This window comes from Anabas testudineus, chromosome 22 (genome assembly GCF_900324465.2).
Source record: "Anabas testudineus chromosome 22, fAnaTes1.2, whole genome shotgun sequence".
Taxonomy (NCBI): domain Eukaryota; kingdom Metazoa; phylum Chordata; class Actinopteri; order Anabantiformes; family Anabantidae; genus Anabas; species Anabas testudineus.
In genome coordinates this window covers 12718824-12743674 of record NC_046630.1, presented here as the reverse complement: position 1 = coordinate 12743674, position 24851 = coordinate 12718824, and the positions used below count along the sequence as shown (strand labels likewise).

General features: G+C 41.6%; 1 protein-coding gene across 5 annotated transcripts in view; it reads left to right on the top strand.

Annotated features, from left to right (window-relative positions):
- The window catches only part of exd3 (exonuclease 3'-5' domain containing 3), a 36340-nt gene extending 15769 nt beyond the window's left edge, over positions 1-20571 (top strand). For all 5 annotated transcript variants that reach the window (XM_026339747.1, XM_026339749.1, XM_026339745.1 and 2 more), the window contains 2 exons: positions 19343-19409; positions 19532-20571. In XM_026339747.1, coding sequence (XP_026195532.1) covers positions 19343-19409; positions 19532-19872 — 408 coding nt within the window. In that variant the 3' untranslated portion in view covers positions 19873-20571. The remainder of the gene's footprint in view (positions 1-19342; positions 19410-19531) is intronic.
- Positions 20572-24851: the final 4280 nt, after the last annotated feature.

Here is a 24851-nt window from a genome sequence, read left to right as displayed (position 1 = left end):
AGAAGCCAGGTTTGAACCCATGGGTTGGCCGGGTGCTTTTCTTTGTGGAGTTTGTCAGTTGCATATTCTGATGAACCTGTCCCTGATTTTGCAGTCAGGTTTATGCCATTTTTGTGTTTAAAGGATAGAAACGATGAACTAGTTTGACTGTTAAAAACATTGCTGTTTAAATAAGATGGAAGAATGAAAATATTTATCTGTGAAATAAATATAGTTTACTTAAAATAGGAACACATTTATTTTGTCTTCACAAACACAATTTCTAAAATAAACACAACATATTTATACCTTTACATATTTTTTAGATTTAAATGCCTCAAAATATACTAGTAAAGTTAGATTTTATTGCGTCAATATGTTGATATGTGTCTGTGTTGAACCGTCTTTAAATTTCCTGGGTGGATTTGTGCGATAGACCTGCAGGAGGGTGGAGTTGCTGATTCGTCCAGTGTGTTTCCACATGAGTTACTATGAGTAACTACATGGCATCCCTTCTACTAATATCTACTGCATCTATACTTTTTTTTATACACAAACACACACTGACAAACACACTTCTGTTTAGTTGCTCAGTTCCGTCAGATGTCCCATACTGGCCTTTTATAGACATTTTGAGATAGCACAGATTTCCTGAGAGAGAGAGACATGAAACCAACACACAATCTCACACCTAGACAGTGATACACATACACACTTGGCCAACCCAAAACTGGCAAACACGTTTTGACACACGCACGCAGTCACTTCAGCACCTTTACACACATGCTCACACAGCACTCACTCAGTCACAGATTCACACACTCAAACTCAGTCATAGACACTGTTGCAGCAGAAATGCTGGTTCCCACGCACCAGACTACTGGGGAAGTGAAAACAAGAGCAACAGGAACTGCCACACCGTGAGAGGGAGGGGTGGGAGAGACGAGAAGTTTAGGGAGAGGAAAAGGGGAGGGAAGGAGGGAGAGAAGTGAGAACAGGAGTGATGGCAGCAAGGTAAAAAAAGACTGAAAAGGGGAACAGCAGAAGTGATTCACATAGGGAGACATAAAAATAACTGAATAACTGATGTAATATTACAAAGATTGTGTGAGATGTGAGAAAACAAATTGTGTACAAGAAAGAGTAGTGTTTAAGGAAGGATGGGAGGAAGAGAGAGAGTATTAAAAAGGTGGTACTGAAGGAAGAAGACGAGGGGAGGAGGAGGGCATGGCGATAGACTTGTTGTCTATGCTTTGATCTACTAAGAGAGCCGCTGGCTAAGAAACGAGAGGAATGTGAGAAGTTGAGACACGTTTAAAGTTACCCTTCACTGGCTGCGTGTGTATATCTGTGTGTATATTGAATGGAAAAATAAAAAAAAATGGTTAGTCAGCGTCAGGATGTGCGTAACAGAAGATACTTTTTATAGTCATGTTTGGTTTAATTATATTCACCAATCATTTTTAGATGTACAGGAACACAAACTAAAAATATGCTCTGTGTCAGACATGACTCTAAAACCCAATCACACATTTTCTGCAGGAATTGTGGGTGTTCTTTAAGTGAGTTTGTCACCTCTGTGCGTATATCGTTCTTCATGGAGGCGAAGCAGTAGTCAAATCTGTGTGTGCTGCCAGTTTCCCACTCTCCCTCCCCTCCTTAGAGATGAGAGGGGAGCGACATCGAGAGAGGGGAGGAGGAGACGATGGGGAGGGGGCATTCCATAGGCACGCCAAGACATTCCGAGGGAAACCATCCCAAATATTTCCCACTGTGTGTGGCGAGGGCTCCAGGTCTCTTGTTACTTGCGCACAGACACACATACAATTTGAGAAGGTGCTAAAAGTGAACACACACACTTGGAGAAGGTGTTCCTCATACATAACATAGTTCACTCTTTCTGGTTTACACACTTGCAGACCGTGCAGTTATGACGACTGATGGGCAGTCTGTACTTAGTCTCTGGGGCGATTTGCTCTCCGTCATTTGGTCTGTGCATTAGGGAACCAGATCGGGAAGGTCCATCGTGATAGTTCTGACACTCCAGTGTGAGAGTTTATGAATGAGTGAGCCAAGACATGACCACAAATATTAGGCTTTAATTGAGCTGCTCACAGAGAAGGCTTTACTGTGGAAATTACTTCTTTACAGGAAAGAAATTTTAGTTCACTGACTCACTGAATGAAACACTTCTGTGTTTTGCAGTAGAACACACTGTGTCACATTGCCAACAAATTAGTTTTTGCATGCAGCTTGATCAGTTTAACTTTAACAACAAACATGTATCGCATTAGATCATTGTAAAAGCATGTCATGAGAATAATTAGCTGAATTAACACCCAGAATTTAACAAGAAAACACTGTTCGCCCCCGGTAATATTTTTTTGTATTTCTGTTTTATCTATTAGAAAAAGATTTGAGTTAGGATGGTGTACAGTCCCTGTGCAGCCAAACAATTGCAGAATGTAAATTTTCCGGTGTAGAAAATTCACATTTGAACTGCAGTAGTAGGTGTTACACGTACTTGGTCTTCTTTTATATCCCAACTGTGGTTTAGTTGATGAGAACGAGGGGGATGTGTAAAGATTCCACAGAAAAGTCTGCAGCCTGTAACCTGTGAAATATGTCTTTAGTGTCCCTGACTCCGTTTTGAAGTTGATTCTCATGGCTGTCTTACCAGACACAATAGCAGATACACAGTCACACAGGGATAGATAAGGACGGAGATGAGCCATCACTCAACAAGCTTCTGGTCTTTAAGAAATCATGCCTGCTCGTTTTTCCCACAGTGAAGTTGGCCCCAGGATAGCATAGCAATGCAATGACACCTGTATGTACGGGTGCACGCTTGATAAGTATCTCTGTGTGTGTAACTATCAATTCACACACAAACATTCAGATAAATCTTGCTGAGGTTTCTCTTGGCACTCGTGTGGCTGAAGAACATGTTTATTAGTTCATTTTTCACTTATTTGTGGCTTATTTTGTATTTGAATATAGTTGATTATGTGGTACAGGTGGTGTCTAGCCGTGTTTATCTGAACAGTGTCTTTTCCAGTTTGGTCACCAACCACATAGAGCAAACCTTTGAAAAGTTATAAAGAAATCTCACTGAGGTTGGAAAGTTTTCAATATTTATTGAAAGTGGTGTTTCTCTTTCTCTCCTCATGTTTCCACTTTTCCTTGCATTTCTTCTCTCATCACCTTATCCTGTACTTTATTTAATCCCTCGTGCTTGTCTTTCCACTGATTCTCCCCCTTCTTACCCTTTTCTTAGCCTGTAATTTTGTACAATACACATCTGTTCACTCAAACACAACTTCAAAAAGCAGTAAATGAGGTATGGTATGAAAATAATACCTTGCTTCCATGCAGCATAAATGGGAAACAAAAAGATACGATTTAACTGCCTCCCTCTTTCCATATGCGTTCCCTTTGCTGGTACTGAGCATCATATTATGTTCTTATGTTATTTTTTTGCATACATACCACAATGAATATATGCCCTTTTTCTCAAGGGCCCAGTTGTCTGTGAATATGCGAGTTAGAGTAACACATTATTGTTTAAAAACTCCTACAAATCCCTTTTCAGCAGAGCTTTATCTTCTATAATCCCTGCTCTCCAGTTTCCCCTCTTTTACTCCCCACCATTACTTTCTTGCTCGCTCTCTGTATCTGTTTCTCTTTCTCACCCTTTGCTTGCCCTTCTTACTCTCCATCACCCCTGCTCTCTCTCACCCACTGTTCTCACCCAGCCTCCCTTCTCCACTCCACTCCCAGTCTCCCTCTCCGTTTCAGATTAGCCAAGGCGAGGAATCCGGTGCAGCCGGCAGCTGGAATGTCCTGTTTGTCTTGCTCTGTGTGTGTGTGTGTGTGTGTGTGTGTGTGTGTGTGTGTGTGTGTGTGTGTGTGTGTGTGTGTGTGTGTGTCTGTGTGTGTGTGTGTGTCTGTGTGTCTGTGTGGCTATAATTATGAGGACCAGCGTGAATTTTTAACCTTTGGAGTGAGGACATTTTTACAAGAAGGCCATTTAAAGATTAGGGTTAACATTTTGTGGTTAATACTAGGTTTTAGGGTTAGGTTTAGGGTTAAGTTTAGGGTGAGGCAGTTAGTTGTGATGGTTAGGCTTAGGGTAAGGCAGCACGCGTGATAAATAAAGAAAATTGAAACGGGGTAGATTAAAATGGCCTTCACGACAGTACGGGGCTAGGGAATGCATTATGTCAATGAGTGTCCTCACAATGACTGCCATACAAAAATGTGTATGTGTGCGTGTGTGTGAAGTTGGTGAGGCTGGTGCTGCTTTTTGATGTGTTCCATTGTCTGAGAGCCAAGCTGCTTCCTGCCCCTGCTTTCCCCAAAAGCCTGAGAGAAACCGGAGGAGGAAAAAGCAAAGGGAGAGAAATAGCAAGAAAACTTGTGATGCAGAGTGGGAAGCAAGAAGGTGGAGTAACAAGGAGAAAATAGCAGGGGGAGATGAGGAAAGAGGACTAGAAAGAGAGAGATGAGGCAGGAAGTGATGGAGAGGTGGAAAAGGGAGGAGACAGAGAGGGAGGAAGAGAGGTGAGAAGGAAGGAGGGAGAGCTTCAATAGGGCTTTTCCTCCAAACACCAATACAATGAACTAGTGCGTAATTTCCCATGTCTCCCACACCCACACACACACACACCAACACAAAGCCAAGTTTCTCACAGATGATACCGTTTTGTTTTCTATATTCAGGTGGTTATACTCGGGTCTTTCTCTCATTTGTTTCTCATGCTAACTATCAGTTTACATTTATATTTAGCCATTTGGCAGACGCTTTTATGCAAAGCGACTTACAGGTTTCTCAGTTTCTGAGATCTGTGTGTGGTTCAGCTCTATGGAGTGCACAGGCAATGTTGATATGTGAGAATGGACAATTATAGGGATAATGAGCAGAAGTGTGATAAAGATATTAAAAGAGATGCAGGAGAAGGTGAAGGTATCTCTGAAGAGTGAGAAATGGAAAAACACTTGCAAAGTAATAAAATGCCAGGGCGAGAAAATAGCTCAGAATGCCATTTGGGTGTATGTTGTTGTGTATGTAGTACATTTCCCTGCGAAAATGTAGACGTGCATAAATCATTCAACATGTGTTATTGTGTATGTGTGTGCGCAAGTTGCTGGCCAGTGGAGGGGTTTTGACGGGGCAGAGCATTCCTGCTGGGTGGTGATGTCATGAGAACTAGCTCTCTGCTTGCAGACAGACAGCCCTGTTTATGTTCCCCTCCAGAGGAGAAACCTCACTTTGTGTGTGTGTGAGCATGAATGTGTGTGTGTGTCTCTGTCTGACTGACTGCGTTATTGGCTCATGGGGGAGGTGGGGAAGCCGAGAGGCACTCGAGAGGGTCTACTTTCCCCTGACGCTCAGGGGAGAGGGAACCACTTACTGATGCCTTCCTCTCTAACATACACACAGAAAGAGGAAGTTTCTCATGTTTTGCAGAACACAGTAGCTACACAGCCAGACTGTGCTGCTGTGAGTGATTGCCCTCTGCTTCTAAATAGTCTCCTAAGGGAGGCAGAATTCTTTGCTCTATAATAACAAAGCTTGGGTCAGCTAATGACAGCAGTACCACACACAAAGCATTAAAATGCATTATTGGTCACTGTGTTGTATAACTAGAAGGTGACTTGTGCATGTATATAGGTGTGTTCGACAGGATAAAACATAATCTGGGCATGCTAAGGCCTTAACTAGACGAAACCAGTTGCAAAAGTAGGTCAACATTTTTACTGACTAGAACTTTGAAAATATTTATAAAGAATTATATTCAATTTGATCTCCCTTCAGAGGCTGTGTCCATACAAATACAGTTGTACTTTGAGTTACACAAAAATAATCCTCTTATTTGTAAAATGGAAACTCAATAGGTAACTTTACAAAAATGTTTGAGCACTAACCCTAACAACTGTGTTTCCCTCTCCCAGATACTGCTGGTATGACTGTCTTTGTGTCTGTGGTCATGGTATAATGGTTTCCCTTGCGATAGTGAAATGTGATCTTCGGTCTTTGCAGCTTAGAGAATCATAGATCATTCTCCCACACTCAACATGCAGTTCAACATAGCAAACCATCCAAGCTTATTTTGCCTCCACTGCACACAACTAGGATGATAAAGAACTTCTGTCAGCAATGCTAATATCTGGCAGTGAGAAATAGCTGAAAGGTTGTAGGGTTATTATCAGCAACTCTCTGGCACATGGTCCCACTTCAGTAGATCAGGTAACCCCCTATGTTTTTCAGGCAGACATTCTTTTTCACATGTGATATTGCAAATGAGCTCTTTTGGCAGAAGCCCAATTTTATTACCTTCTATCTAGAGTGTTTTTTTCCATACTGTGATTTGATTGCTGTGACTCCCAGGAGATAAAATAACATGATTGTAGGTTTGAGGCCGGGAATATGAGGGTTACATCAGATTTTTTGGCGACAAACAACTTAACAAGCTGACATGGAACCAGTTTTCTGTTTACTGATTAAAACTGCTTATTACCCTAGTTGTCATTCTGCACAATTTATTGTGAAGTTTAAATTTTTTGTCTAGCTGAAAGACATGACCAAACTACTTCACAATGCCCAACTCAGGGCTGCAGACAATTACAGTCTCTGAGGTTTATGACTATATACAATACATGGTGACATTTCACATGTTAAGGACACCAGTAAAAACAGCATTTCATACTATGATGACATGCGCTTACAGCAGCCTCGTCTCTGACATGAAGGAGTTCTAGAAAGCAAATCATGTTATCCTCCCCTGCTATGTTGTGCTAATGTTAGGTTACTAACTACATAATTTTAGCTACCTTTCAGCTCATGATTGCGGTCTCTCTGCGTGATGAATGTGTGTGGTCTGTTGTCTGTGCTTAAAGTCACATAAGAGTAGGGGTATTGAAACTTTGTGGTTGTATGTGTCTTCCTGTCTCCTGTTTATAGAGTGTCAGCACTGTTAAGATGAAAAACATCTCTGATGTAATTCAGTTGGAGTTATAAAAAAGGTAGACAACTCCACTCCAACTCCTTTGGTGAAATTATAATGTGTAGCACTAAAAATCCCTGAATGTTTATATGACAAGAAATCTACACGTGTGTTTTTTTTTTTTTCTTTCTTTCTTTTTACACCCATGTATGTGCAAATTTGTGTGTGTGTGTTTCCGAGAATGAGTTGTGTCAACAATTAAATTTAAACCTCATGGAGACAGAGATAATAGATGGTAACCCCCCACACAGTTTGTGGTTTCATAACTCAACCACTCAACTTTGTGTGTGTTGTGTTTGGAAGTTGAAGAAGTTGATCCAGTGATGTATTTCTTATGTTTGTTTTTTAGTTGTCTCTCGTGCAAAACTGTGAATATTATTGTGATTTTGTTTTAAGCATTGATTTTTACATTTCTAAACATTCATCAGATCTTTGCATGTTTGACTTGCATTTCTGTTTGCAACTTGCACATGCATGTGTAGATCTTGGGAATGTGATGCAGCGGTTCTTCCCAAAGCCTGTAGTTTGCATGATGTGATGCTATCAAGAAGTTAGAAGTGTGTTTGCTTTGGGAGCCCCAGGCTTGGTCGGGCACCCACACAAACGCACACACATTTTCTCTGTTCTGTCCTGCCTTTCTCCCCAGTTACTCACTCACACAGTCAGATTAAAGTGAAAGTCCTTGTGGGGTGGGAAGACACCCCCCCTCTTTTCCCCCAGGGAGCAAAGAGGTAGAAGGCTGAAGAGGTCAGGCTGCTTGTGCTGGGAAAGGCCTAAAAGAGCAAAGAGAGCAGTGTAAATGGATAGAGAGGATAGATGGATTGATAGAAATCAGGAGAGAAAGAAGCAAGGACAGAGAACAGAGAGGCAATATAAGACAAACAATATAACATAAGGAGAGGGAAAAAATGCCATTGCCAAAATGCATCGGAGATAGATGTAAAGGATCAGTATCAACAGAATAAAGAGAAAAAGAATAAAAAGAAATAGATGATTGATGGAGAGATGCTGTATTACTACTGTAATGCTGTGAGGGAAAGATAAGAAGAGATAGAATAGTAAGTGAGTAAAATCCTGTTTCCTGTTAAAATCCTGCTACTGAGAGAGATGCTGGATATAAATGGAATGGAAAATTTAACACAAGTAGGTAAAAAAAAAAAATGATGATGATGATGATGATGCACAACTTGCGTCTTTTGCCTTTCCTCCACCTCTTTCTGGCAAAAGAAAACCAGTGTATAATGTTTCTCATAGGAATCCCATCCTATCATTTAACTAAGTCTGTGTGTTTGCATACATAGATTCTTGAGTGTATTCCCTGGAAACCACCATCATTGGTTATGGACCAATACAAATGTGCCAAACAATAAGTATAAGCAGTTGTGATGTTGTCATTGGAGGAAATGACATGAATGAACAAGACATGAATTTTCTGTACATGAAGACCCATCAACAAGGATCGGGTTAAAGATAAAATAAGTAATTTGCTGTTTTTTAAATAAGGGTAAAAAATATAATATAATATAATATAATATAATATAATAAGGTAAAGATTCAACCAGCGCAAAACACAATATGGAGAGCAGCCATGAAGACAAGAAAGTCAATATATTATGACATATTACAGTGAAGAAATTTCAGTGCCTCAGCACTTGAGCCTTGTATTGTTTTTGAATGCCAACCATTCCAGTCATCTCATTCCTGAAGTTATGTAAACTTTCAGTCTAAATGGTCGTTTTTGCACATGAGAGGTGTGTGGTTGCGGGTGCGACTGGGTGTGTGATAATGTAGTATTAGTCTGCTATATGGGTGTGGGTGTTTGTGGTCACGGGCGGGGCCTTTTTGCGTGGGGCACTGCAATCTAGAAACTCTAAGACAGTTAAACATATGCATTTATGTGAGAAGGAAAGCTTCCAGCATGTCCCACCAACTCAAACCAAAGCTGCATCTATTAATGAATTAGTGTAGCAACTCAAGCCCCCCAGCGTCCCCCTTATGTTACCGGTGGATAGCAGAGGTGACTGGAGTGGCTGAGTACCTGTCTGTCTAGATGATCCCATGGACCTCCTACACACACATACAGGCCTCCTTGGATGCAGGGAGCCCTTTCTTTCTTTCTTTCCCTCCATTTTCCTGCTGTCTATTTTGGTCAACTGGTGGCCTGTTCCCACAGTGCTGCTGTTCCCATGGTTATCACCGCGGAGATAGCGAATGGGGGTTGGGGTGGTGGTGGTGGGCTTGACAGAGAGCGAGAGAGACAGCTTTGCTCTGTTGGAAAAGATAGGGGGACTCTGTGGCTGTGAACGAGGCAGGGGTGGGTGGGTGTGTGCCGGGGGGGGGTGAATGAAGGGTATGGGGTCGAGTGTGTGTATGTGTGTGAGTGCGTGTGATGTGAAGCTCCCATGAGCATCACAGGTGGCCCATGCGGATTTAGCCAATATGGTCTTTCGTTAGATAGATTAATTTTAATTCGGTCTGTCAGTAGGTGATGTGATATGTTCATTATCCTTAAAATTGTATTTGAAGGTATTTAGGCATGCAGATACTTATATGATTTTATTATAGGGTCAGCGTTATCTTAGATGTGTCCTACCGCATGTGAAATTTCTGTGGGTAGATGCTATTTCCTGGCATCAAAAACTAAGGTGGGGTGCAAAAAGAGAGGTGGCAAAGGAAGTGGAGGAGAAGGTTAGGAGCCGGGAGCTGGTCTGGAAGGGGGGCAAGTGAGCGAGGGAGGGAGGGGTATGGGTGGGAGTGCGGGGCTCAGAAAGAGGGACGGATTCAGTTCCCACACTTCTAATTACTGTGTCACTAGAGACTGAAAGGGGACTGCCCCTGGCCCTAGGGAATTTGCTGGGGCTGGTCGCAGTGAGGGAGCTGCAGCGGAGGGAGGGAAGGGGACAGAGGAGGGGAGGGAGGGACGGAAGGAAGAATGGAATTAAAGAGGGTGTATGACACAGGAACTCTCTCCATCGTCCCTTCCTCTGGGTTCACCTTGTTGAATTCACACTAGAGGTGAATCCCTTCACCACAAGTGCCCTCCCCTCCACTGCCCGAATACCCCAACCTCTCACCTCCGACCCACTTCTCCTTAACTCTCCCTTACCCTCCTCCACCTCAGTTCTCTCTTTCCCTCCAGTCTTTGTTCACCATCATGTACTGCTTCCTTTTAACCCATACCCTCCCTTTTTTACCTCCCCCTCTACCTCTCTGCTTTTCTAATGCTGTGTTCCTCTCCCGTGTCGCCTGTTGACATGAACAAGGCTCCCAGAGACGCTTTGAAATGAGTTTGAACTCACACACACACACGCACACACTCTTATCCGGCACCATTATTGCCACTTAACCCTAAGACCTTTCCCTCTTTTATTTGCCTTTATCTCACCCTCTCATAGCCCATCCACTGTGAGTTGTGTCCTGATAATATATGTAATGACTCTCAGAGAGACATAAATGTGTGTCTGACTCCACAAGTGTCCTGAGTTTGATAACGGTTTGCTTCCCTGACGATTGCGTTACTATCTTGCACAGCATCTCTCTCCATTGTCTCATGGACCCGTTGGTCATTTGTGGTTCCAGTAAAATCACATCTGATTCCTGCTTGCTCTCCTTTGTTCTGAGATCAGCACCAGCTTGTTGGGTGGAGACAGACGTTTGTATTCTTAATGATCTCCTTTACTGCTTAGCTGATGTAATGACTCTGTGGAAGTTTATCAAGTGCTGATCTGGGCTTAAATACTTTAGCAAAATAATTTTAAAAAAAAATCCTGAAACTGGTTCAGTTGTTACAAATGATAGTCATGAAAGACTAATATTTTTTGCTGCGTAGTTGTGTTGTCGTCACAAAGTAACAGCAAAAGATTTTAATGAGACCGACAAGCAGAAACTACATGGACAACTGTATTTTTTCACATTGTGTGTGTTGGCTACTATGAGCAGTGCCACAAATAAAGATGTTGAACACATAATGATCCATGGTAGAGAGAATTGCATATTTAAAATAAAGAATAATAATAGAATAGAATAGAATAGAATAGAATAGAATAGAATAATAAAGCGCAGTCTTAATGGTATTAATCATGTCTTCATTGATTTCAGCATGGAAGTTCAGTCTTGACCTTTGAGAACAGTATAGTGTAAATAGAAGCAGGAGGTGGCATTTAGTCCTAAGGCTGGTACATATCCAAAAATGGACATAGACAGTGTAAAAATACACTGTGTGATTTCTACAGTGATTGTCTGCTAGACCCTCATGTACAGTACATGGGAAGATGACCAAACTCATTTCACACAGACCCTCATGGCCACAATTATTACATGTAAGATGATGCTATAAATGCCCAGGCAGTGGTGGAAAATACATCAGTTAAGTACAATTATACAGCATTTCTTCTTTACTGGAGTATTTACATTTTCTGCTACTTCATTCATAGACTTCACTACATTTCATTTAAATGTACTTAAATAATAAATAATACTTTTACTCCATTACATGTCGTATGTAACTGTATAACTGTTAAAGCTTTAGTTACGTTTCAGAATTTAACATTCACAGAACTCCAAGCTATACAAAACATTAATTAAAACAGATAAAGTTAAAGTAAGCTTTTAAAGACTCAGTGTCTTGTCCAGGGACACTTTAACAAATGGCTGTTTGTATGTCATGTAAACACTGGACAAAATGTAAAACTGTACCATCCCATATGAATTGGATCTGGTCTGCATATTATCTGCGAGTTTCAAATATTACCACTACTGCCAGAGAAATCATGAGACTAGAAAGCAGTAAAGTAAGTGTGTTAAAGAGATGTCACAGAACAATGCAGCAGATCAGGTTGACAAAGAAAACTTGGAGACTAACCAAGACTTATAAAAGTACTCATTTACTTCCAAGTACACAGAACTTAGTGCAGGATAGGAGTGAGGATTGACTAACTTGGTCCAGTGTTGAGACATTGACCGATAAATCACAAGGGAATCAAACTTGTTTAAACAATGTGTCAGTCTTTGCCACAGAAAGTCTCTTAATTCTTCTCCATCGTCTCACTTTGTGGTCTTTTCTTAAATCCTGTTGTGACAGTGCGCAGTCCATTGCCATGTGTTTGTTGCTAAGGAACTCCCACATCTGGTTACACAAGCATTCGACTTTCAAGCTTCCAGACACACAGGCTGGCATGTAAAATGATTTGCTGGTATACCACCCCTATGCGGCCACCTCACCTGTAGAGTTGCTTCCTCTCTGTTCTACCGCAGAGCTTCAGGAGAGCACAAACCAGAGAAGCGGCATCAGCAGCCACCACTGTCAATATTTACAGTCCTGGATGAATCAGTGTGCATTTCAATAACATTCTCTGCGTGCCTTCGTGCCTCTACATCAGGAAGACATGAGAAAAAAGGAAAAGTGAGAGAAGGCGTGTGGAGGGAGGCTGGAGGGTGAAATATGCACCAGCAATGATAAATGTTGAGCAAAGGAATCTGCGGGTGGCTCTCCCATGACGGGGCTTTCTGTCTGTGTTTGTGTGTGCACAGATGTAGTTCAGGTTGATGGATTCAGGTCGGGTGGGTGGAATTTCAGTTGGAGCGTGTGGGTGTAGTGACAGTTTGAGAATTGTTAGCGCATGTTGAGGAAAGCTGTAGATGTCGTTACAACATCGAGTTGAATGGGTGCAGTGAAGGCTTGGGAAAAATGACAGCTTTAGACGGCAGCTTTAGTGTGTAAGCATGTCTAAACGTCGCATAGACAAACTTCACATGCAGTCAAGTAGGAGTTTTGACACATTTAAGTGGGTTGTGTGACAATAATCCAGGCTGCTGTTTTGTTTCATTTATAATTCTACAGGCAAGCAAAATTATTTTTCAAGATAAGATCAGTGTGTTTAAGTGCTGCTACTGTTCCTAAAGTTGCAACATCTTTTGTTTTTTTCTGAAAAAAGCAAACACATTTTTTGCGTACTGTTCATGTTAATGATGAAACATTATTTTCATGAAAAATATTTAGCACAACAACACATATAATGCATAATCAACTCCTATCCAACATTTTCTACTAGCATTATCTTTGGTTGTTCACTGTGTTGCTGTTTATTGAGCAAGGGTCAAAGCAAGGCTATAGATATTATATTGTATTGTATTATGAGGCGGGATTTGTACTAACTGCGTTAGTACATGTGTGAATGTGGAGTGAAATTTAAACAGCTGTTTAACCTTTTGGTCACTGTACTATTACAATATATTAATGAGAATCTACACATCTAAAGTATGTGGCATGTTTGTAGGTATTTTTAAGCATAAGGATCCGCCTTTTTCTTCCTCAATTATTTGACTCACAATTTAATTTACAAAATGGTAAAACTGTGTAAAACCATTTATTTTAATGATAAAGGTAAAGACTTCCTAAAAGACAAACAAGGAAAACTAATATTATATATATAAAAGAACTACTGTGCATTTGTTGGTATTAACTGTAAATTTATATACCATCAGTCAGCTAATTAATTATTGGACCACCTTGGTTTGGCTGTTATGCTCTTAATAACCCAGCGTTTTGTGTTCTTATCCATCATGTTTACATGTAAACTTGCGAAGCACAGAACAGCTTTTAGTTGGGATACCCCAACACAGACATGTGCATTAACTAATACCACAGTTGGAAAACACAGTGGTGTTGAATGTGGCACATTTCCCCTCTAACTGGCAGACTGTTGAGTCTGGTTGTTTTAATTTTAACCCATAATGAAAAAAGCAACATATCAATAGAGGCCGGTTGGTGGCTTAATCCAGCTTTTTATGTTTTTAAGATGAGCTGTTTTTATCCCTCTTCAAAACCCATTGCTCAACGGACCTTTTCAACACGTTGTTTTCCTGAGCTGTTTGGATTAAACCGGCCCCAGTTATCTGGCATCTGAAGACGAGGGGGGGGCACTTGGATAAAGAGAAAAAGAAAGGGGTTAGAGGTGAGAGACAACCAGAGAGAAAAAGAGAGGGAGACTGAAGGGAATACTAGAAGGGGGTGGATGGAGCTTCAAGCAAGACGTACAACAAGAGAGAGAAGACGTAGGTTCAGCCGGAGAGAGGGAGAGATAGAGGTTGAGGTTGAAGGTTGAGTGGGTAAAAAACACAATGAACTGACTGTGCCAAGCTAAAGGAAAGCATTAGTGTTATTTGTGTGATGACTAGACTGTTATCTGTAAGACTCTGGACTATTATCTTCTTCATTACCCCTTTTAGTGGGGACCAATAAAGAGGGACTAAAGGAGCAAAGGAGGGAGGGAAGAAAAGGCAGTAATGCTGAGGCCAAGTGGAGGGTGAGAGAATGGCTGCAAAAATGGTCAGAAGGGTAAAACAAAGTTAACAAGAGAAAGAAACAAGAAGCTCCAGAGGATGAGGGAGAAGAAATTAATGCATGAATTAGATGAGTTTCTGTACACATTCTGAAAGGGAGCAACAAGTCATGATGGTGATTCATTTGAAACCAGAAATACTTCAAAACAATAGATTTATGCAGACACTAGATGCCATGTTTACTCCTGTTCATTGGCAAATCATTGATTCAGACACTTTTTTGGATCTGTGCATGTGTACAGAGGCAGGAGGTTTATCCACAATAACACATTCATGACTCACTGAAATTATAGTACAATCGAAACTGTTTAAATTGTCACAAATACCAGGTAATGCACTTAACACATATAATTAGTCAAGTTGAAAGATGTTGATTGTTTAACCAAAACACAATGATTTTATAGTTTGCAACACTAATATATATGTATTTTATTTTTAATATGAACTCCCTGTACATCATTATTATTTTAACAATTACATTATTTTTTCTTGATGCATTGATATTCCTCCCTCTAAACAAATTGTCTGATCAGTCCTACCAGAGGCTTCTAGCTTTAAATGACAGCTGCAGAGAAGTGGGCAGCCATTTAGTTCATGGTCCACTCAGTGCTATTGTCTATGCAACTTTTGCAACAGGCTTTTGGATAGTTAATTCTGCAGTCTTTTGTAGCTAACACTTGAATGTTGGCATAAAGGTTACAATATGTCATATTACCAACATGAAACAGTTTAGCAAACACCTCAAAGATACAGTACTCTCTTCATAATAGTAACATATTTAACTAAATAAAAGAAGCACATGTGTCTTGGCTTATTTAAAATTATGTTCAGAGATTTTGTAAGATTGTCTGTACGCATAATACCATCCATGTTGCTTTAGTGCACAGCATGCTGTACTACAAGCACAAAATAAACTTACTAGGAAGCTGATGCTGTCAACTGCAACTTGATTTGGACCCATGGGAAAATCAGGATGGAAATAATATGGCTTTTATAATTTGTGTTTCATGCAGGTGAAATGAGTGGGTGCAATATGAGTCAGGGCTGGGTGTGCGAGTGCGAGAGGTGCATGTGTGTTTTGAACATCTTTTGCAAGCCTGTGTGGTATGTGCGAGCACAAATGTTTGTACATGTGTGCGAGTGAGGTGAGTCAGAGGAAGGTGTGCATGATGTCAAGCCCAGACAGGCTCTGCTGTGGTCCAAGTTCAGGTTGCTGTCAGGTGGCAGTGGTTAATTAACAGAGCTAGTAATTACCTCACTCTGTTGGGCTGAGACACTGGCCAGTTACCCTCAGGATACTGTGGGAAAGTACATTTAGTAGGTCACGGCAGTAATTCCTGTTCCTGCTGCAACACAAAACTGACCCCTACTCTAGTGTAGAATGATGAAGATGAAGAATGTGTTTTAAAAGACACTTTTACTTTGCTTTATTCTAATTTAAAATTGTTGGTAAAGTTGTTACCATAATATATTGACTTGATTTGTGCCTTCAGATATGACAAATAATTTTTATTTAGTTCAATATTATAGATTTTTATTATGCTGTCATTGACCATAAACTAGTTTGCTACACATGTACAGCCTACAACCCTAGGTTTAGTTTATTACATGGAGTCAGTCTTAAATCATCAGCAAAATAATTTTTAGTGAGTATGCTAAAAAATTATCATTATCATTAAACAGACACTGTTTTACTTTTTTATCAGTTAAGAAAACTGATGATTCATTCAAGACTGTTGATTTTCCCTGTCACCTTTTTAGTTATGGGTATGACACTGCAGACTGACACCAGGTTTCCAGAGAAGATAACAACATGATTTTAATGATTAGCACTCCAATTGTGTCAGCTTTTTTGATGCAGGAGTGCTGAAAGAACTAAGATGTTTCCACTTTTCCATGTCTTTCTTCCTTCTGTCAGCCTTTTTATGCAGTTTGCATCCATCTCGCATCTAGTTAGCATGACCTTGGAGCTGTGTGGGAAAATGCTTTTGGTCCCTTAGCTTCTCCTTACTCATCATTTCTATGGCACTATAAGGCTGACTTTTCCATTTTCGCATGCAATCCCACTAACAGTGGATCTACAGTACATCATTGCACAGTGACAACAAAAATTGTTACATCTGCTCAGCAGAATGACAGGGAAACAGCTATGGCAGAACGTCCTCGACATGGGACAGTGAGTTAAAACAACGCATCTCTGGTGTTGTATGTTTTATTTTCTTTCCTTGGAATGGATACTGTAGTTTCTAGGATAAAAAAGCATTTATACTGTATATATGTGTAAGACCGCAGGAAGCTTGAACAGTGGAATTAAGTATTTTTAACCTGTACTTGAAATTCACAGACGGTGAAAAGAACATTTTCAAAGGGGAATGATGGTGCAGTTCTTGTTCTACTGCTGCTTCTCTTTCCAGTTCCCATGCTGTCCTCTTACCTGCCTTACCACAATTTGAATCAAATCACCAGTGCCCAATTGGTTGCTCGAACCATGTGACCTACATCGCCCCTAAAAGCACCGCCTTTTGAGATTGGTCGAAGATTTTCCCATGGGAGCTGCTTCCAGAGCCAGTGCAGTGTGTGTTTGAGCATTTTAGGGAAAAATCTCCGACCCACCCCCCCTCCCTCTCTTTCCTACCTCCTCTCCACTATCCCCCTTTCCCTCTTCTTTTTTCCACCACCTCCCATCCTTTGAAACACAGTATCACACTTTAGATAGCCTTTGTTGTCACGGCAAGGAGCATTCTTTCTCTGGCACGGCCACACGGAGTGTGAGAATGCAGGAGGTTCCCTGAAAAGCATAGAAAGAACAAAGGGCAAACATAGTTAAATAATGCAGCAGTGTAGCAACTAGCTAATTCTTTAAGGACATAAATCAGAATGAAAGTAATTCTATTTGCTGATTGAATTTTTTGTGGGCTTTTGATTTTAAGGTTGCTCAACTAAACAATTTTGTGAGTGAAAACCTACTTGACAGTTAAGGTGTTGCTGATTTTACTGCCTTAAGTTGCGAGAAACCTGGTGAGAAAACCTGTATCCTCACTGCAATTTGATTAGTACATTTAGTGCTTTGGGGAGAACGTTATGCGAGCAGACATGCACCCAAAGGGCACGTTTAAAACACAGTAATATGTCCGTGTGGGCAGATTGCAGGCATCAGTTGTATAAAAACTAAGATTCCTGCTGTCCAGCCTGCACAGTCTGAAGCCGCACCATGCACTTGTGCATACAAGCCAAATTTGATTTGGTTTGACAGTACTGTCAGTCTACTGCTTTCTGTCTCGCTTCACATGCAGGAACTGCAGTGAAGGCACCTCTATACCTTTGCACTTCTAGTGCTCTCTGTTATAACTGCGTGCCTAAAAGTGTTGCTGTGGAAAAATCAAGTCTTCACGGCCTGCACAAAGTCAGAAACAGAAAAAAAAAAATGTCACCAGAATCATCTGGTCCTGCCCAGTTTCCACTCTTAGATGAAGGCACAGGGCTACCATCTGTATTTATTCAAATATAAGTCCTCACCAACTTGACCAAGCTCATTTTGTCATATATATTTGCGTGAGAAGCTCAAATCTGCTCTGTCTGTAAATATATGAATATCCTTATGATGCGTGTTATTTCACTGTGAAATATGTCACATAATTTCTAAATGCGTGTCATTATACCTTCCAAATGATTCATTTGTCCGGATTGGTTGATCTCTGCTGGATTTTGCATTTTAACTTGTGGCTAATTGTATTAATTAGAGTTAGAATTATTTTGATCTGCCTTGCGTGTGTATGAGACAGTGTGCGTGTGTGCCTGCCTGTCCATGGCTCAGCCTTGAGAGTTCAGAGCAGGTTCTGGCTTGCTCAACTCTGGGAAACTTTGAGCTGAGCAAATAGCTGGGTCTGTTTTCCTGGCTGCCGCCACGCTTGTATGTGTGAGCCATGTGTATGTGCTGTGAGCATTTGTATGCATGCGGTTTATGTGCACTGTAGTGAAGTTGTGTGAATTGTAAAGTGTTATGTGTCTTGTGGTGAATTTTTGTGGACACATGTTCTGTTGTGTTGCATGTTTGGGTGTGTGTGTGTGTGTGTGTGTGTGTGTGTGTGTGTGTGTGTGTGTGTGTGTGTGTGTGTGTGTGTGTGTGTGTGTGTTTAATGCAGAATACAAAGAGGAGACAGAATGTACTGAGTGAAAGATGGGCTTCTTTCTCACAGAGTTGAGACAGGAGATGACACCTCTGCTATTCCCACACCTCCACTGTCTAGCTGCTTTCTCTTGTGCTTACCTCAGTTATCACAGAGGCAAACACAGCTCTACATGTGCACACAGGGGAGAGGACATATAGTGCTTTTGTGTAGGATGGGTGTAATTTTCAGATTTGCAGGCATCATTAAAACCTTTTCTGGGTAAAGATAGACAAACTAATGTTCTGTGAGCAAGTCAAGGATCTTAGTTTGATTTACAGCACATCTCTAAGTGGAATGCTGTTTGCTGGGTGGAGCTCAGGTGTGTTGACAAGGCTTTTAGCACTAACATGCTGTCAGGATGGCTTACAGACGAGTGTGTGTGCATGTTGGGGGCCGGCAAACAAGAGGTCACTAATGTCCTACCGGAGAGACATTTACCATGGAGAACGACAGGACAGCATGGACATGTGAATGTTCCTAAAGTGTAAACGCTGTGTCTGCTCTCACACACTGATCTGATCTGTAACACTTAGACCCTTTCACACCTAAGCAACTACCTGGGAAAAATGTTGGTTTGCCATCAGTGTCAATGGGTCAACACAAGTTATCAAGCTCTGCAGCCTTGGCTTAGTCCTGGTTTTCGCACAGGAGAATACAGAGGCCATAACACTGCATTTAAATACTGCAGCTGTCTCAATAATAGCTACAACTAAATGACTACGTTATGGGGAAAATCCCTTGAAGACCAACTAAAAAATAGGGGTTTCTTCTCAAGAGAAATGAGTGAAGGCTCCAAAAACATTTGTTTTATCTCTGCAGCTGATGTCTATTTTCATGTTTGTCTAGGCATGTAACAGTGATCAGTATGTGGCCGTGCCCAGGGAGGACATGATCAGGATGCTTAAACAGAAAGGTCAGTTTGCCTAGAATGTCACAATATATGGAGGATCTACAAATGTGTCTTTCCTCTTGCTGGTAACTTGTCTGAACGTTTCTGTTGAAGTAGTGTTGACTTTCATGGTGCTTTGCCTGTAGGATTCCTGCAGGACCAGGAAAACACTGACCCCACACTACACACACCTCATCCCCAGGATGAAGAGAAACTTGGTGACATCCTGACCTCCAGCATGAGCACTGAACTCCCCAGGTATGCCCTCCAGTGTCGCTGGGCCCCCCTTTCAGGCTTGGATCCTGACACCCTGACCTTTCCCGGGGGGGCGCCCATACAGCTCCACACTGTTCCTCCTACCCTCCTGCCGAGGATATCGCTCTTCTATGTCTGCACCAGATGTGGCAAGGTGTTCTGGGAAGGCTCCCACTTTGGCCGTGTCCTCTCCATGTTTCAGGAGGTTTTACACATAACAAGCAAAGACTGAATCAGCTGCAAAGCACTGAATCATGTAAAGCTCATACTGTTTACTTAATGCATAAAAAGACATCCACAATATTAAGACAGTCCCTCAGATGTCATTAAATTCAATTAAATAGCATCATCTGTTTTTTCCCATTCTAATTAGTGTGATAAAATAATAAGAGGCATGAAGATTGTATGTTAGCTGAGTTAACACATTTTTTTTACACATTAATCAGTGGACTGCCCTCACAGATCAGACGTCCTGTTACTCATCTGCTATTAAAATTACACAGGAAGAAAACATTAATGTGGCAGTTATGTAACCTTATTATTCTGTCATACCAGACCTATTATTCAGTGTTGAACAGAATTGAACCTGTTGTGTTTAACAGCTCAACGCTCTAATCTAATTTCAGTGAACCAAAGACAGACCATTCTCTAATACTGTATCTACATCTGCATCTTTTTGTTGATGGTTGTATTCATGGTTATCTCAAGTTGTGGTGCACTTACATGCTATGGTGAAGTGCATGAATTTGTCACGTTAGTCAAGTTTCGTTTGTTCAATTTGACACGTGGCAACATCTTGTTTTGTTTTTTAAAACTCATGTTCCCTGTTCTTCTTTTATGATTCTGTGGTACAGTTTGTTTTCTCTGTGATTACATGTATAGAAATTTTAATTATTGTATGTGTTAATAAAACCGATTTTGATTTCCTTTATATCTGTGTACTAATATTTTTATTTTTTGATGTTGCAGAATTCACAAAGGAGAAGGTGAATGATTAGGATTCAAATTAATGATGTGATTTTTTTGGGTTAACCATTTCAGTTAAATCAGCAGTCGCACGCTGCACTCGATACATGTGACATACACACATGAACCATCAACGCACAAAGATCAGATCAGAGTAGAAAAACAACTGAAATGAGCTTTAACGGCCGCAGTCTGCACTGTAGCTTCACTGATGTTTGTCAGGTGTAACACGACAGTTTGGGGGTTTCCTGCCCTAAGGCTCGAGAGCAGATGGGTCAAAGAGTAACCCAACACATACCCTGCCTGAATCCCTTCATATTTTCTCACACTTTCTCTTCTAACTCTCCTCTCCTCTCTTCACACACACACCGGATTTGTATGATTACAGAAGAAGGGTTTTCCCAAAAGCGTTTTAAGAGACCTCCTGTGGAAAATTCTACAATTAAAGGTTTTCTGGTATTTTTCTGCACAGAGAGTTTAAACTTCTTCGAATTTCTTTTTTTAAGCTCCTAACATATGAGAAGCCTTAACCATAGCACCATGTGCACTTTCGTTTATTAATCACTTGCTCTAAGAGATAAGGTTATTTCCAAAAGACAGGTCTTGGGAACTGGTGTGAATCACTGAGTTGATTTTGTTTTTTACTGACTGTGTCTGAATCACAGCTGCTGCAGTGGGAAGCCAGAGATTTGAAAGTGAAAGTGAAAACATCTCCTCCAGATTATTGTTGTTGCTTTTACAAAAAAAAAAAATATATATTTTTTTAACTTGCAGTTATCTGTAAGGACGTTTACAGTGCTGTCCTTTATGAAGAACAGTGTTACAGTAGTGATTGTGTCTCCAGATGTGAACTTCTGGATGAGCTGCTGTGTCCAACAGCAGCTTCATCTAACATCTCATCAAGCAGTGTCCTGTGAAGTTATGTCTATTAATTATTTCAGCTCATAAGATATTTTATATGTTGGGTTTCAGTTTTGTTCGCATTTGAATTTACAGTTCACAGATGTGGAACCAGGTTTGCTTCGTCCTGGTGCATTAAATAGCTAGTGTAAAACAAGCATCATGCAGGGGGATAATAAACACCTGAACTTTATTCCCTTTATAACTGATACATTACCAGTGAATTACTTGTAAACCGATGAAGCCTTTATACAGCGGGCCTTATTTAAAAGGGGACACCAGAAGAGCTGGTGTTTATAGTGACAGCAAAGGTGATTTTCATTCACTGCTAATTGATCATGGTTAGGGAGGTATTTCCAGCTGTACTAAATGATCATGAATCAGACGTGCAGGTGGCGCAGAAAGGGTGGAGATAAACCTGAAGGATCAGCAGGAGGTCTGCGGGATATGATCCAGAAACAGATCACTGAGTAACCTGTGTGTGGAGCTGCCTATAATGGATCATGACTCGTTTTTTTTTTGTTTTTTGTTTTTTTGCTCAAACATCCAGGAATGCAAAAGGAAAAAAAAAAAAAGAAGCTTGGCACGTTGCCCCGCGGTTTTAAAGCAGACTGTATAATAACTACAGTAACATTAAGCTACCCTGAAGTATTTTTATTGCCATGAATGTAGTCCACGCTGAAATAAGCCCCTCTCTGTGAGTCTCGTCCCGTCCTTGTCCGGGTGGTCGCAGCCCCTGCCTCTGTGCAGAGCGAGAGCTTTCTGCTGCAGCACCGTGTTATTTGATCCTTGCTCTTTCTTTGCTGGGAAGAAAAGCTCGCCTGTTTCCCACGCTCTGAGGACACGTGGTGCCCGGAATGAATTGGACTCAGAGGCCCCTCCCTCCTGGAAAACGTCACCTCCCTCCCTCTCTCTCTCTCTCTCTCTCTCTCTTTGCTTTTTGGCTCACATGTGAAAGAACTTTGCCAAATCGTCATGATAACACAATCAGCACTTTTACATGCCTGTTTTACATTAGTGTCCCTCTTCTCTTCTCCTCCACGGCGACATGTACGCATGTTTACCCGTCCCGGACCCAGCACTGGACTGGAGGCTCCTCCTGACAAGTCTGGCACCGGCTGCTCCGGGTCTCTGCGCCCCGTTCACAGCAACACAACAGTGCGCGCACGACTCTGGGTTATTTCACTGTCGCTTTCAAAAACAAAAAACAACAACACACAGCAAAACAATAGAACCAGAATAGACTTGTATTATCACTGTGTGACCACTCTACATCTTGAAGTCTGGGGAGAATTTGCGCAGCCTCTGTGCCCAGGTGACCCTCCAGGCAAAACTGCACTTTATTCTCAGTCAAGGCAAACTAAAACATTTTTGGAGGCCGATTACTGCAAGTTAGGACTGTGATTGGCATGCGCTTTTACGCACGCATGGAATGACCTGGACCTGTGCATCAAAGAGAAATCAAGAGGCTGTCGTTCTTTTACCTCTGCTTGAACATGCATACCCTGCTCTATACAGCTGTCTCAACGATTGTATCTGATCTTGGCTCTTTATCAGACAAACCGGACCAAGTAAGACTAAGGAGTAAAGCGGCGGAGCTGGGGGGTAGAGGAGATAGAGGAGAGCAAATGCCGCAGAGTTTGGGGGAGAAAGTCATCCAATCGGAGAAACTTTTGGCTCATGCGGTCTGTGCAAATGTTTTCCAAGTGTTCAGACGCACTGCAGCCAAAGCTCTGATAGCAGACAGATGTTCCTGATTTTCCAGAAGATGTTCTGCACTATTCAATAGAACCAAGACAAAAACATATAATAAAAAACGCGCACAGTTCCCAAGAAACACTATTCCGATCTCAAAAAGTAACTATAGCCCATAACCTGTGTAAATTTCCTGCCAGTGTCCCGGGAGAGTTCCCCCCCCCCCCCACACCCCCACCCTGAGCCCCCCTGCACTACCCTGTGTATCATACTGTATGAGAAGATTGAGAAACACCAGTGTGGCTGTAGTTAAAGTAAAAAGGTATTATTCACCACATGTCTATGAATGAGTCAGAACCGCAGCCTTTGTTTTGCAGCTGTGGGCCACTTGCTGCAAGGGAACAAATAAAAAAAACAGGCAGCGCACGAACACGCTGTCACCTGCAAACGCACCTGGAAGGATCCAAAACAGCTTAATCACAGTGAGCACCACAAACTGCTCTCAGTCGAGTTCATTACACGACGCAGAGGCGCTGAGCTGGTGGTAGGACAGTGGTAAGACAGACTTTGATGCTGTTCATGATACATGTTAAAGTCTAGTTTGGCTTTGGTTGGACAAATTCTCAGAAGTGCAAAACATGACACACGATTCACAATTAATGAACGAGGCAGGAGGTGGAAATTGCGGTGCTGTGGTGTCGCTGCTGCACTATTTCTTTTTCAAACTCTCACACTGGAGCGCTTCATGACCTTTATGACATGCCGTACATCACTTTTAAAGATGGTTTGTGTTTCTTTAACCCGACGGCTGCGTTAGTGTTAATGTGGTAACATGGTTTTCATAGGTTACCTGTTGATTAACAAACCAATCTGCACGTAGAGCCGTATTTATTTTCAGGTGTCCCAGTTTATGACTTCAATGGACACCTTTCTATGCGCTCCAAAAAAAAAAAAAAAAAAAAAATGCGCCTGTGTGGGACAGAAATACACCACTTACTCTAAAATATTTACAGGTTGGTTTTTTTTTAAAATGAAATTAAACAGGCTGTGACCTTCATATGTGGGATATCTGCTGCTGTGTGCCCCTCACTGGCGCACATGCACAATCACACACACACACACACACACACACTCGTGCAGGCAGATGCAGCCACAGACAAATGTACAGTTCAGAGTGTGGGAAAAAGAGGACAGTGTGAAAGCCGCCAAACCATCAGAGCACAGAGCGGTTTATAAAGTGTCACACGAATGAGATGAAGCATGGCTCGGCAAACGGCGCAAACGGCCCCGGGGAGGCTGCGATGCGATGTGGGTACCTGGTTTGGTTTCCACATGTCTCTCTGTCTTTGTATCTATCCATCTCTGTCACTTTCACACGCATTCTTTCTGTATAACTGTGATTCTGTATATCAGTATCTAGCAGCGTTATCACCGCTTTTTTTATTTCACACACACACACGCACACACACACGCAGGCACGCACGCATAGGCGCCCAGTTCCCACGGTGCCGGGGGCAGCTGAGCGGCGTGTCAATCTACGCGCAGCGTCACCTCTTTTCACTTGCAAAAAGGAAGTAGCGGAGGGCTTTTGTTATTTCAAGTCCCACAGTCTAGTCATTTAAAAACAACTGGACTGTATCCGCAGTTTAT